The sequence below is a fragment of the Lineus longissimus genome, chromosome 3 (assembly GCF_910592395.1).
Source record: "Lineus longissimus chromosome 3, tnLinLong1.2, whole genome shotgun sequence".
Lineage (NCBI taxonomy): Eukaryota > Metazoa > Nemertea > Pilidiophora > Heteronemertea > Lineidae > Lineus > Lineus longissimus.
Window position 1 is genome coordinate 5,478,303 of NC_088310.1, and position 14,519 is coordinate 5,492,821.

At 41.2% G+C, this 14,519-nt stretch overlaps 1 protein-coding gene across 3 annotated transcripts in view; it reads left to right on the forward strand.

Moving 5' to 3' along the window:
* Positions 1 to 14,519, forward strand: part of LOC135485513 (uncharacterized) — a 48,110-nt gene that overhangs the window by 26,473 nt on the left and 7,118 nt on the right. For all 3 annotated transcript variants that reach the window (XM_064767609.1, XM_064767610.1, XM_064767611.1), the window contains 4 exons: positions 2,407 to 2,628; positions 11,593 to 13,807; positions 13,937 to 14,181; positions 14,349 to 14,516. In XM_064767609.1, the coding sequence (XP_064623679.1) occupies positions 2,407 to 2,628; positions 11,593 to 13,807; positions 13,937 to 14,181; positions 14,349 to 14,516 (2,850 nt within the window). The remainder of the gene's footprint in view (positions 1 to 2,406; positions 2,629 to 11,592; positions 13,808 to 13,936; positions 14,182 to 14,348; positions 14,517 to 14,519) is intronic.

A 14,519-nucleotide genomic window follows, 5' to 3' on the forward strand; every position in this document is an offset into this window, starting at 1 on the left:
CTTGTAGGCTTTGATTGACTTTACCCTTTGTTTGGAGAATAAGGACATGTACATTGGTATTTGCTCTGTATGTATTAAGGTGTGACACGTATAATCGATTCTCCAAACATGGATTGCCTTCTTTTCATTGATTCTGCATGTATATAACCATTTGACTGAAGAGTGGGATCCTTCTTCATACAAACCAGAAACAGGTCAGACAAAAAGTCTTGTATTTGCCTCTCTTCCCTGTTGACAATACGAGGACACCCTTTGAGAGATTTTATGGTTCCTTGGTTCCTATTGTACGATTTCCAAATCAGTGAATCTATATTTGGGTTGCCGCCAAATAGTGTGAGGACACATTCTGTGAATCGGATATACCTACCCATATGCACCGATGTGACAAGACCACAGTTAATAGTGATATTTTCGTCTGTGTTCGTCTGTTCGTCTGTTCGTTGTTTCTGTGTTTAGTCCTGTCCATTTCTTCTATCAGTGGAATATCTTACACTTTACCAGTTCACCAGTCAAATACCGGTAGTTGCATCTTTTATCAAAATAGAGTTATTTGACATTCTCGTGGAATAATATTGACATCAGTGACACAGTGTTGACTGTCTCTACTGTTGTTGAAAGGATTAATCTCTGTGATTTTCAATCAGTGGAAAACGACTCGTTCCTCTATCAGAGTTTTGTTGTAGGATATCGGTGAAGAACCAATCGGAGTGGATTATTTTCTTTAAGTTGACATCCAGAATTTGATGTGTTTTGCAGAGGCATACCGACCCATAAGCAACAGTGTATAGCCTATTGACAATAAAAGGTAGGTATATTAGACAGTCCAGAGAGAAAGTGAAGAAGAGACATTGGGTGTTGTCACATTCAAGAAATCCTCGAATCATATATACTTCTGGGTTGTAAAAATCAACAGGCGAATCGCCATTCTTTGCATCTATGAATTGTACAAGTAATAGGATTGTGTGATAGATTCTATTGATCTATCGATATTGTCAATCGCTTGTCAATATTATGCTGGAATGCATACATGTCCTCTTTATGACAGGTATGTCATCTATGTCGAGTAAGGTATCTGACATGCATACAAATATTGGTAAAAGATTTCTGGTGATAGGCTTTTATCAAAAAGGTTGTTGAAGATTACGTCCTATACTGTTCCTGACATATGCATACCCTTCAAAGTATACCCTGCAATCCTGTCCATGGTGAACCGTAAAAACCAGTACTAATTATACAGTGACCGACAGTGCGGTAATGCAGAATAATTCCCATTGCGTATTAACTTGTTGAGTTGTCAGCTTAGTTTAAAATTGAATTGCCTTCACTTGCTTTGACGGCCTTGGAACTTGGAAAGAACTGTGAAGACACCAACCCCTAAGGATCGACAGCCGTTTTTGGGGTCTTATTGATTCTTCTCACCAAAGTGTCCGCCTATAAGAGACCCATCCCTTTTGTTTGAAGTGACCCTTGGTTTTCAGCTGTGAAAATAGAGTTTTATAATTGGCTATCCACTGCCTGAAGTTGATACGACAAATGTGTCCTGATGTGGATGTCTCAGTTGCTGGAGGGCATAATATGTGATATCCCACTTTAGAGATTATGTTTATGCTTGGACAATATCCTATAGAAATATGAAGATCAAGACAAATATCCCAGCCGAGACGTGGCAGATTCAAGCATTGGGAAAATAGGCTGAAATCGTCCAATGAATATCATTCATGTCTCGGTGTCGGTCTACGTGTGCACTCAAGGCGTCCAACTCCTCATCTCACTGGATCATGGAGTCAAACCCTGATTTAGTCTTCAAGTTGTCGTCCTGGCCTTGGGTGGGTTCTGGGAGAGCCCTTTGATAATTGACCCTAAACATTTTGAATTTGAAGTATCTCTTTCACAGTCCAGCTGTCAGTTTGACTAATAGGGCCTTTTCAAGTGTTATTGTCCCACTTTGATAGATATTGTTTAAAACTCATTTTTGACCTTTCTTTGATTCAATGGCTGGTATGCTGTCACTGTTACTTGAGTCCAAGATCAAGATCAGAAGTTTTCATAGCAAAAAAGTTACTGATTGAACCCATTTAACACCCCCAACCCCATCCCACAATATTTGTTCTTCCCATGCAATTGTTGATTCTTTAAGATAAATGAGAAATGCCCCATTGATTTCATATTTAAGTAATATGTGGCTTGATGAAAAGGGGAAGGTGCTTTGATAACTGGAATTCAATATGGCTGCCTGGCGGCCATGTTAGATTTTGCAATCCAAACTGTTACCTGCAGGATGGTTGCCTGATTGATTTCGTATTTCAGTGCCATGACAGAAGTGAAATCATTTTCAGAATATTATCCAGTCAAGTAAAACATATTATTTGCCATCACGTTATGAAATTTTCTTCTTTCTCTCTCCAGGCCCTTCAGAGAGACATTGAGTCGCACTCCAAAATCGTCTCAGCAGTCCTGAAGCTTTGTGAGCGGCTCCACTCAGAGAAACAAGATTGTCAAAAAGGCTCCAGCAACGAGTGTGAAGGCCTGCGCATCATTGCAATAAATCTCGAGCGACGCTGGCACGCCATCTGGTTGCAATCACTAGAGTGGCAGTGCCGTTTGGAGGAGGCTATCAACAAAAGAAAGGTGCGTCTTTCAGATTTTACCGAGACATCCTGTAATATAATTCCTTTGATGTGCATGATGACTTGTCCTGTGTGTGAACCTTAAAATAGGTATTGGAGCATGGCCAGTTTCATTATAACTCTTAGACCACTTTCAATTTAATCAAATTTTAGAGACAATTAAAGAAGATGAGGCACATTATGGACCTTATTCTAATTTCTATAAAGCAGATTAATCCAGAGGCCACGATTGTTCGACTGGTGCAGCGTCTTATGATAATGAGTTGATTGATTCAAACGGGGAGCGTCTACGCCCAGTGGCGATCGCCTGCCCGGAACTTCTCGTATTCACCTCGCCACCTGTCGTGTTCTGTGTGTTTGTGTGTCGAGTGTCTTTTGCAGGTTCAAAGGAAATCTTCAAACATACCAGGCAAACTTGCTCATGCTCTTCTATAAATTGGCTATTGGCCGCCTTCACTCTTGCGTCTTCTCAGCCAGATTCTCGAGAAATTGCAAGTGTATTGGTGACACTGATAGCAGTGGCTAATCAGAAAGGAATACATGAAGATGGATTCTAATTAAACTGGAGTCAACTCATACAAGTTCAGACCACTTGCAAGCATGTCAGACCTTTGATGGTGCCGTCCCAGACAAGAAGAATGGGTTGTGATTAGCACCACGATGGACACAGCCTAAAATATCATGCTAATGTGGCCATTTGATATTGGGGAAATTTAGACAACTGCCGACAAGGTTTGGACAGTGGTTGAAGATATTGACAGATTAAACACAATCAGAGGCTGCAGAATCATCAGCTGCGATTGAGGGAGTCAGATCATCTGATTTTTTATATGGACATCAGGTTTGTTCTCAGACAAGTTTGTCAACAAACTGAGAAACCAAATGCTGAAATCACACTCGAGTTACACCATGATGTTTTGCGAAGTTGTAATTTGAAAGCCAGATCTTACCCCAACCACTGCTTGCAAGGCAGATGAGCAGAGTCCTTTGAAGCAGATAATAAGATGTCACAATTGATTCTTCATTAGCTGAGAGCTAAAGAAGATTGAACTTTTCAACCAAAGTTTATTTGCTGATTAGATCCCGCACGGCAGAATCTAATTTGAATAATATAAGCCACAACTGAGCGGTTTGAATTAATCTTCACTTTATTCAAACAAGGAAAGATGTTTGCAAAATATCGAATTTCAGTCAACTTTGTGTCCAACCCCCTACCCCGCTCGTACGGCTTTGGCAGTTTAATCAACAAAATAAACGATATCGCTCCTTTGGAAATTAAAAACATTGGAAGGATGCAATTTGCAATTGTTGGCTTTCGCTTTCGTGTTGTGTGTCATGTAAAATTCAACTTTTAATGAGGTTAAAACTAATTAGTTTGACAAAATTTAGAGGGTCATGTGGATCTAGGGCAGTTTTTGTTGTTGGGTCATCAGTAGTGGGTGGGAGGATTAAAACTTGCGAAGTTTTGTTGTAGTGTGTTCAGAGGTGCCTGCAACCCGTCACAAAAAAAGTTACGGGAAGATAGGGAAAAAAGATGAAATTGTTGTATTTAGTATGTTGGTCATTCCTCAACAATTCCGTTTGACCCCTGTATTAAGGTTCAGTGAGTACAGTCCATCAGGGTCTAAGATGTGATTATAGGAAGGGTCACACTCTGCTCATGCCTAATTAGATATTGTGAGACCCTTATGACAGCCCCGATCTGCTTAGTTAACTAAAGTGTGAATCTCTTCATGAGTTCAATGTGATTTTTGTCCCTGGTCACGCTTGTGATAATTGTTTAGGTTTGCTTGTTGGAAGGCACCAATAATTAAGGATCTTATTAGGAGTGCTGGTGACTTTCTTTGTGGTTCGCTCATAAAGTCAAGATGGCAAGTTGTGATGTGTGTGTTGATGGGAACAATGATGACTTTAAAGTTATTCACATTTTCAGAGCAGTCATTAATTTTGCTCCTATGTCGTGAAATGTTTGATTTGGAACTAGAAAGGGCCACTGAAAATAGATATGCTGCTGCATTTACATTGTAGTATTGGTACACCCTGTATCCCCAGGTCCTGGGTCGATTGTATCGAGTATCAAATTTCTCATGTCCTGGCTAAGGTGAAACATTGTTGTAACGGGATCTCACAAGTCTATTGTTAATCCTCCAACCATGGATTATTGTATATCATTGTATACAATCATGTTAATAGCCCAAAGCCTTCTCTACCCAATAGTAGCAGCACCCTATTGAAGCAGCCAGACTCCTGCTGGTATACAAATTGTCCTCCTGTCTGTCAAATCCCAGACCCACGCAAAATCCATACCAGGGTCCGTCATCTGGCATTCCTAAAACTCGGAATACACTCTGTTATAATCTTTGTTCGATGCATATCAATAGACATATTTCTTGATGGATGAAATCGGAATCTCCAAATTTGGACCGAATTGTTGCATATCATTATTTGTCTAGTCTGAAATCAATAACACAACATCTGTAAGACTTTTGTCGCCAATGGTATCATTTATCGCATCTTTGGTGATATTGTCTTGTCAGCCATTGAATGGCAAGACACAGCGTCCTGTCAAATACACTCGGTCCTGAATTGACCCTTTGTCTCTGGTCCTACGCGCTATGACCAAATATGGCCATATGGTAATCTGACAACATGGACATGGCTAATAGATGCCTAGGTTTGGCTTATATCACTTACGGATCACAATATGTTTACTCAATATGAAAATCAAACTCCTCCTTTTCAAGGCGCGACAATGCAGTATGATTTAAAGCAAAAATTTCCATATGAATTGGTCCAAACTCAAGCTTGTATTTCAAGTCTCATTGATGTGCACTGAAACACAATTCAACATATAAATTTTCAAACAGTAAGTTTTTCTCAACATCAATATTTGGAGTGAAGCGTGATGTACTTCACAATATTCAAACAGGTCAAAGTAGTCTACTGCTGATACATGGCATTAACATCCACACTGAAGATCAAGAGTATTGTGGATTGAAAAAATATTACGAACTTTAAGTTTTTTTAGCCAGACAAAAGCTCAGTTAGCATTTTCATGTTGTATGGTTTGCCCGTATTTCCCTGCAGTTAAAACAACATGAAAGGTAATTGTAGCCTGCCATATGGCTACATGTTGCTAGCGGTTGAAAAAATACATCCGTCTTTTGTGGCGGCGGATATCAAAGGTTTGGGGATAATGAGTACGTTGCTCATTTATAGGCGGATTGAAAAGTGCTATTTTGAAATAGCTGCATGTTCGTGTGCGTGTGGAAAGAGCAGATTGTATTTCAGTCTGTTAGCATCCCACAGACTAGCAATCAAATTGATGTGATCTTGTGATGATTGCATGCAACAACAAATGTTGTTGTGGACAATCTTTTTGTCTTCAAAATTCACATATATTGTGATAATTTGCGGTCCACTGAGGATAATCGTTATCGAACTGGCGCCATGAACGTCAGTCATGGCGATGTGATTTTGAAATTTAGCTTTCTGTGACCTTTATCTTTGTTGACATGGTGCAAGTTTCTCAACTGTGTATGCCTTTCTGGTCTGTGGTTATGAACGTTTTTGTGTTCTGTCTATAGCTGGGCTGCCCACATTTGAGAAGTACTCGCTCAATAGTTGTGCTATCTGTAAGTAAATCATGACGAGAAAAAAAAGTGTAATTTATTGATGTGGTATTTATTGAAAAGCAGGATATAAACAGAGAATGAAAGACTTTTTGGTCAGTCTTGTGTGACCGAGTCAGTCATGTGATATGATTGCATGAGTTGTTCGTCAACAAAAATATTAATAAATGACATTTCTTTTTGTCAGCAGTTCAGAAAAAAGTGCTTTATCAACCTGTTTGAAAGTTGTGATAGCTCTTGACGTCATTGGCATATCTACTTGTAAATATTTTTAACTTGCATGAAAGTGGCTTATATCCCCCCCCCCCCAAAAATGATCATAATGTTTTGCACGAGAGATGGTCAACTAAAGATCTAAATGCAAACAAGTTTGGAAGTTCTTTTAGGCAAAAACTGGCTCAATTCTGCACAATCAAAGTAATATCATAACATCATTTCTTGAGGTTTATCACATTGCATTGTATTATGAATTTGATTGACAAGCTCATAGATAATTGAGCAGGTTTTATTCATAGCAAACAAGGATGGAGTTATATTGTGCTTTCTCCCTTTGTGTCCTCGCTGTACGCATTGCATCCTGGTACGCAATGACAACAGCTTCCTAACCCGCCATTCGTGCAACTATTTTGCCTTCGCACAATAATATTGTTGTCAGAAGCGCAAGTTTTGTCAAAATTTAGGTTACCTGGTCACGGGCAGTGGCACAAATATTTCTTTAAACAGTCTTTAAAAGTTTTGAAAAATACTTTAAATGTTGCATTTGTTTGGCCCGCGTCTGTGTATCTAGGGCAAATAAGGACTCATTTATTGATATCTATCGCAGCCTTTTGATTGGTTGTCGAATATGACGAGTTGCGCATTATGCTAATCTCGTAATCTATTTGTGAATGTGCATCGTGGAGCTTGACCCAGATCCATCGTCAGACGAGTTGCCGGGATATTTGGGTCCACGTGTGCCAAGAGAGGCATAAACACTTTGACACTGGGGACAATAACAGGTCCAGGAAGTACCGTCAGGTCCACAGTGATCAAAACACCCATAAATGTAACGAAATTACATTGACTATTTATGTTCAACTAAACATAGGACCGTTTATGGATTATATTCTAGCACTTATCGGTGGATATTAAAACTTGTGGCGATTTTTGAGAATATTTTGGTGGACGGCCCCATGTCTTTGTCCCGTCTTCGGATCTATTGTTGGATGTGACAGAACCATTTGTGTGCGGACTATAGGGTGGAGTGTTTATGACCTCATCGAGGCTGACTGTATTAAACGGAGCATCTGTATAGGCAGTAAGTGTACTTTAGTCAATAACGAATTCATCTATATGTATGATATTCTGATATCAAATCACGTGGATCACACCAGTGATAAAGTGACTTGAATGAATTGAAGATGTGTTGATTATTTTGCTCACTCACATTTTCAACTTTCCATTTCACTGAACTATTTGAACCTACATGTAAGCCCACTCCCACAAAATTCTGTAAGATGGGCAATTTTCAATTTTTTGAGAAGAACACCTTCTGTTCATATTCAAGGCTTTAGTTTGAAATATTCATTGCCATAGACTTCAAACAGGCACAGTTCAGAGAGTGGATACTCAGCTTGGTGGTGGTAGTTTAGGTGGCTGGCTATGACCCAACTTGGATTTTTTAAAGTGACCTCATGAATAGAGACTGCAGTGATAGACACTTTAACCAGTTGCAAATGAGAGAAAAACCGTTGGGGCTCATGCAGATTGGCCATTACCTCAAAGGTCTTCATACGATTTCGCACCAAGCTCATTTTGAAAAAAGTGTTTTCTCATCTAACCTGTACTTGCTTACTCCTTGTTTATTAGCCTTGCAATGTCCTGCTGACTTGAGCTATTCTTGAGTCAGGAAACCTACCCCCATGAGAGTGCTAGGTTTTCTTTCGGTAGCTACTGTAACTCTTGCAAGAGAGGAATGCTTGAGTGGTTATTCCCTGAGACATTTTGACTTGGTAAGTTTGTTTTCTCAGTCTGTTTCTTCATCGAGTAAAGAAGTCTGGTCATAAGGTTTCTTGCCACAGGATTATTGGAGGTTTGCTTGCCCATTAGTCCAAACCCAGTGCCTACCTCTTCCATTGACAGGTCAGTAAACCATCTCCAGCCGCAGGCAACGGAACATGACTGATCAATATGAAAACCTTGAAGTCTATCGGATTATTGGTAGCACTGTCTGATTAATCACCTCTCATTGTTGAGCCGCATCATTGATGTTGTGGTCTCATGCAGCTTGGGTTAGAGCATGTTTAAGGGACTTTACCATCTCTTAGCCTAGCCTTGTGTGTCAAGATGTTCTATAATGTTGTCAGTTTGGAATTTTACGGGTATCTGGTGGAAAATTTTTGGTGATTCAAATATTCATACATCAGTGTTTCGATGGAACTACACAGAGTGATAATGTGATGCCACTTTATTTATAATATGCAGCTGTTGAGACCAGTGTAATATCATCTGAGTCGATATACATGTAGGTATTGATAAAATTAAACCAGAAGTATTAGGGTTGTGAGTTGAGCAGGTGGTTTATTATGGAATAAGATTTCTAAATGGTGTAGGTAGAATTTGCTTCGGCTTATTGTCATCTCATATTCTTGAATGGTTCTCCATTGCCTGACATTTTAGAAGTTCTACCTGCAACACCCATGCAATAAATTCTCTCCGAATTTGCAAAATCCTGATCCCTTCAATTCAAACAATTTTCCAAATTTGTCACGACAGATGGCCGAGCCTTTGGGGAGTAGTTGGCGGAATATTGATGGAATAGTAGTGGTTTCCATGGTAATGGCCTCATATCTTCCGGGTATTGACCCTGGGGACCCTGCAACCTTGAGCAATGATCCAATCATTCTGGTCATGCAGTGTCGTTTACGCATGTCACCTCGAGCAACTCATCTCCTTGCATCACATTAGGAAGTAACCTTCATGTCTCATCATGAGGCAGCTTATGAATATTCTGTTTTGAATAAACTTCTGTTTTATAGAGGTCAGGTACATTTGTACATGTAGCAAAGTCTATTCCTTCAGTAGCGTGATATACTGTACAGTGGGTCATTTCGCATTTGCGGAATCCTCAGACCTTCACGTCAAAAGTGAAAGTCGATGAGAAGACACGTGTGAGTCTTGTGAAGTGAAAAGGGTTTTGGTCCTTTGTTTGAGTGGTGAAGTCTTTGTTTGACCAGGATCAGTCGCCCACCAATCAATGGGCCTGATCGAGCGATAAGATGCCACCTCGATGACCTTGTGACGTGGCACGTACCACTTTCTGCACACCATTGAATCGACCTGCTGCAGGGTATCGTTAGAGTCCATGGGGATATCTGGCACGATATGAGACACCCTTTGATTATGGTTAATCGGAAATCATTTAATGGTTGAGGAAGCCTAATGGTTATAATTGGCAAGTTAAGATAATATAGCCTGATCCCAACAAGAGAAGATTTGGGCCTCTGTCTTTTGGATGAACTTTACCAACCAAAAAGTCAAGTTCACACTGACAATATCATTCCCAAACACCTCTCTGCACCAAATCTTCAAATCGATTTTTTTTTTCGAATCGACAACATTAACTTGGTAGTCATGGTCTATGCATGCTCAATCTTTTGACGATTTAATAATGAAGCTCGTCCAGAGATAGAAAGTGTCCCAACAAGTCTTGGCTTCTTGCCAAGCGTTCTGAGCTCTTCTTTTAAAAAAAATGTTTGGAAACTTGTTATTGAAAGAATGTTTGATATGGTGTGATTGAGTTAAACTTTATAGTTGATTATATTCAGATACCATGCTGAGCTAGTCTAATAGCTTTTCTAAAGGTTAAACTTTTGTGCATGTCATGAGACGATTGATTATCAGTTTCGTGCAAAACGAGTCTGTCAATCACTTAGGGCATACCCTATAGATGATTCCCAGGCCGACGGCCACGGTTCGTCACCACAGTGATTTGACCTGGTTGGCTAATTTTGCTGCGAGTTCTCCCCTGTCTGATGTCACGCAATTATTCCCCCACCAGTACTGTCAATCAAACAAGAAGTAGCAATATACATGTAGTTGACAGAATTCAGTTGATCTTGAATATATCAGCTTCTTCCCGAAATATTCCCCCCAAATCATGTTCAGATTCAAAGATTGAACCAAACTCTGTTTTTGTTGAGATTCTGTTTGACGTTTGATTGTTCCTCAATATTCTGTTTATTCAGGGTAACCTTTTGTCTTCTCGGAGGCCGTGAAAGTTCGTCCCAAGAGACAAAGAATATCTCTTCATTTACTTTCAGGTGTATGTAATCATCACACTGGTGTCTCATTAAACAGACAATACATTTGTTTGTTCAAAAAATCCCTGGTGAATCATTCATAATTTTCTTGACAGAATGCACCAATTTGCAAGCAAAATATTTCCCCAGCTAATATTGCTTGGAGCGATATTTGTTCAGAAGAAGTACAATTTGATATTACATTCATGCATCCCATATTGATCGATCAAAAAAAATATTCGGTTTGGTGTAATTAATCAGGCCAAGGTCTTAATTTAATTGATGGATTGATTGACAGACGGACAACTTACTCGTTGAACTCTATCAGGACGCTACGACTGCAGCTCTCGTATGTCACAGCAGGGAATATGTTTTGTTGCGCGAGGCTTGAATGAAAAATGTATCAATAAATGTGGTTTTTTCTCTCTCGAAAATCTATATTAGCTGCACGTTATTAAAAATTGGATAGTAACATATCTGAGCGCATCTGGACAAATCTCAACATTTCTTCACTTTTGGTTTTGGTTATGACATGATCGAACCTGTTCTGTAGCACTCCGTACAAACACCTGTAAGGGCCGTCAATGGAACACCATGGGTATCGTCATGCACCCCAGGGATGTAGTGAAAATGATATATTGTCAAGCAATTCATACTGTCCTTGCCAAATACGGACAACAACTTTAATTTGTTTGGTATTAGTTGAGAACAGGTCTCAATATCTTCGAGTTGGGCTATTCGTGAACAACAACTCCTCAGTGTGAGCCATTCCTGTATGAGGTCAGCTTGGTCCTTGGTTCAGTTCAGGCGAATTCCTTTCATTGTGATTTGATGTTGTAAACCGAGCGACAGTCTGAAAGAATTGGCTCAGGTAATCAGCAAGAACCACTGCGAGGGAAAGCTTGGTTGTCACCTGCTGAAGCTTGAAGGTGAATGCTTCACTCGTCTTTCATGGATAAATTTCTCTTTTGTTTTCAGTACAAGAAACCACCTTTAGAAGTATTGTTTCTATCACAACAACAGCTAACTTGCTCCTCTGTTCTCTCTTTCCAGAACCCGAACATCTCCCCAAACAGCACAGGAGGCTGGGAAGTCCAATACAACTCTGCCATACCATTTAGTATTTCTCCGGACCACGTGCACGGAATAGACGACTCAGACCAATCAACAGATTTCTTCGACGAAGACGGTGATTTAGAATTTGGTCACAACTCGGATGTCCTTCCATTCTCGGAGGATGAGTATGAGAAGTTTGCATTAGATGTTCACTGTCAGACGGAGATATTCGACAATCCTGAAACCCTTGTGGAGAAGGAGATTGTAGACGACGTCGAGCTGACCCCAGATGAACTCTCCAAGACTGTGTATATACAAGAAGCCGACGGCAATGGGTTAAAAATGTGGAGCTCCTCTGAGCGTGTTACGAAGTCAAGCTCGAGCTCACCGACGGCTGATTTGGATGCGGCAAAGGATTCGATGGAAGTAGACGACGTTCAGTGTAAGATGGAGGTGACAGATGTTGGTTACGGCAGCGAGAGTCATTCGAATGATGAACCTGATTCTGGGGAGAAGGCTGAGGCAGGCGGATGTCAGACGTCTGCCTCCCAAACAGAAGTGGTGGATGTCACCACCAGTGAGGTGCAGACGCAGGAGGTTGTGTTCAGGAATCGTGTTGTGTTGAGCGATGGTGGACTGACGTCTGCTTCTGGTAGTCTGCAGACCGTATTGTCCTGTCCAACATGGCGGGACTCGATGACGAGCGCGTATGACACCAGCTCCAACTGCAGCGACCACCCGAGTCATGATGTTGTCGGTAACCATTCCTGTCGCCCTACTTCCCTCTGCATCCCTGATGACGACACTTTACTGGAATTCAAAAGTATCAATGCTTCTCCTGGTGAAAAGTTCTATAAGGTGACCGCTTTGGATGACTACCCAGGGCAAGGGGTAGAGAATGCCAAGAAAAGCCTTTTTGAGGTAGTCTCTGAACCCCCTAGAGATGAAGCTGTGGTGATCGCGATTGCAGAAGATGTGCCAGAAGCCACGGACTTGATGTGCAAACCAGTCAATGGCGTGATCAGGTCAGATCCTTCTCTGACGAAGAACCGAGCTGATATTCTTTGGACAGAAATCGAACACCTTGAAGAAAATGAAACTCAGAAACAGAGCAAGTTGCTAACTACGCTTGAAAATAATGACTTAGATGTGCGTAGCTCTTACACAGCCGAGTGGACCGAGCGTACGAACAAGTGGTCAGGAGCATTTACTGCACTCATTGAGTCGACAGAAACTAACTCTGAAATGATCTCACAGTTGCAGCAGAAAGAATTATCTCATGGCAGCTTATCTGAGCGTCGAACAGCAAGTCGCGACTCAATACGGAGGTTGGTGTCACAAGCAGAGAGTCTTGTCAAAGATGATGACTATAACACACAGCGGCCAAAATGGCGGGATCGCAAGCAGCGACGAAGGAGAAAACCCAAACTGGCTGTGAGTTATTCTTTAACTAGCGACGCTTCGATGCCAGAAAATAGTGCAGATTCGTGCGACGCCAGTGGAGAAACCACCACTGAGTCTGAGGGTGAATATTCTAGCGCGCTCAGCGATACCGAATATAAAATAAACTCCATCTTGTCGGTTCCAGAGGAATCCAGTGCCCATGACACCACAGGATCTACGCTTAAGAACAGCTCATATACAGCCACACAGCTTACCTCTCCTGAGTGGGAAGGAGTCAAACTTCGACCAGGTCACAAGCGGAAGTTTGAGCGTCCACGGAGCGTTACAGAAATGTATGAACTCAGTAATCGTCTTGATTTGAGCCCGTTTTCTATATCCGAGGGTTCTGTTGTGACATGCAGACACCCGAACTCAGGCATTCCTGTACAAACACTGGACACTTATCACACCAGCGAATCTGCCTCTTCACTACTCAATTCAAGGTGTAACACGTTGCCTCGGACGCAGAAGCCAAAATTCCGGAAGATGAAGCGCTCTCGCTCCGAGAGTGAGCATCTTTCAAGCGCGCCCATGACACATCACTACCATTCATTTAGTAAGGAAAACTCACCAAGTCGTTTTTCACGAGAAGGGTCATGTTCAACAGAGCGTATCTTGTCCAACAATTCCTCAAGCGAGAGAACAGTTGGTTACAGTGCAGATAACTTGTACGTGTCGTCGTCCACCGAATATCAAGAGCAAAAGATAGCTGGAGAGAGCGGTGATGGTCTTGGACAACCTCTCTATGAGTATGACCTCACGGGAATAGGTAAGTTGAATTAAGTAACTTCATTTTGATGTCATCTGTTTCGATGCTTAACATCTTTTTATGGCCTTTGATGATGCATGCAGTAGCAAAAAGTTGCAGAAATGACAAAAATCATTGATTGTTTTCCAGCTGCTGAGTACGTGCAGACTGTCGGTAACATCAGCGAGGAGACTGATGATAATCTCAACAGTACGATCGAGTCGTTCTCCGAGAATGCCTGGGACAACTACCAGGATCCGTACCCGACCGTCAGCGAAGATGGAAACGAAGAAAAGCTCGATGACAGCCATTTGCAGTGGGAGGCAAGCACGCTCAGCAGTACCTTTGAATTTGATGACGATTTCCAACTATCGGATCGGAAGAAGAAATCATCGGTAAGTACTTCAAAATGCTGAAAAGAGACAAATCTTAAAGACACTTGACATTATCAGTGTCATTATAAAGCATTTTTTAAAGTTTGTTATGTTGCGACACTACATGTACTTTCATGTGACATTATGTTCATCAAGATTGCTGTTCTAATTTGTTTTGATTATTTTAGGGCTACTTGGCAGATACATCGCGTGTTGATGATTCCGACTCTGACCTCGATGATCTCCTCCACATCTTGGAGCAGTCCCTGCAACAGCTTCAAGTCGCACAGTCCATGCTGACCTGCCACAGGAAGGATGCCATGGACACTGGCATTTACCTACAGCCGCAGAGATATGTG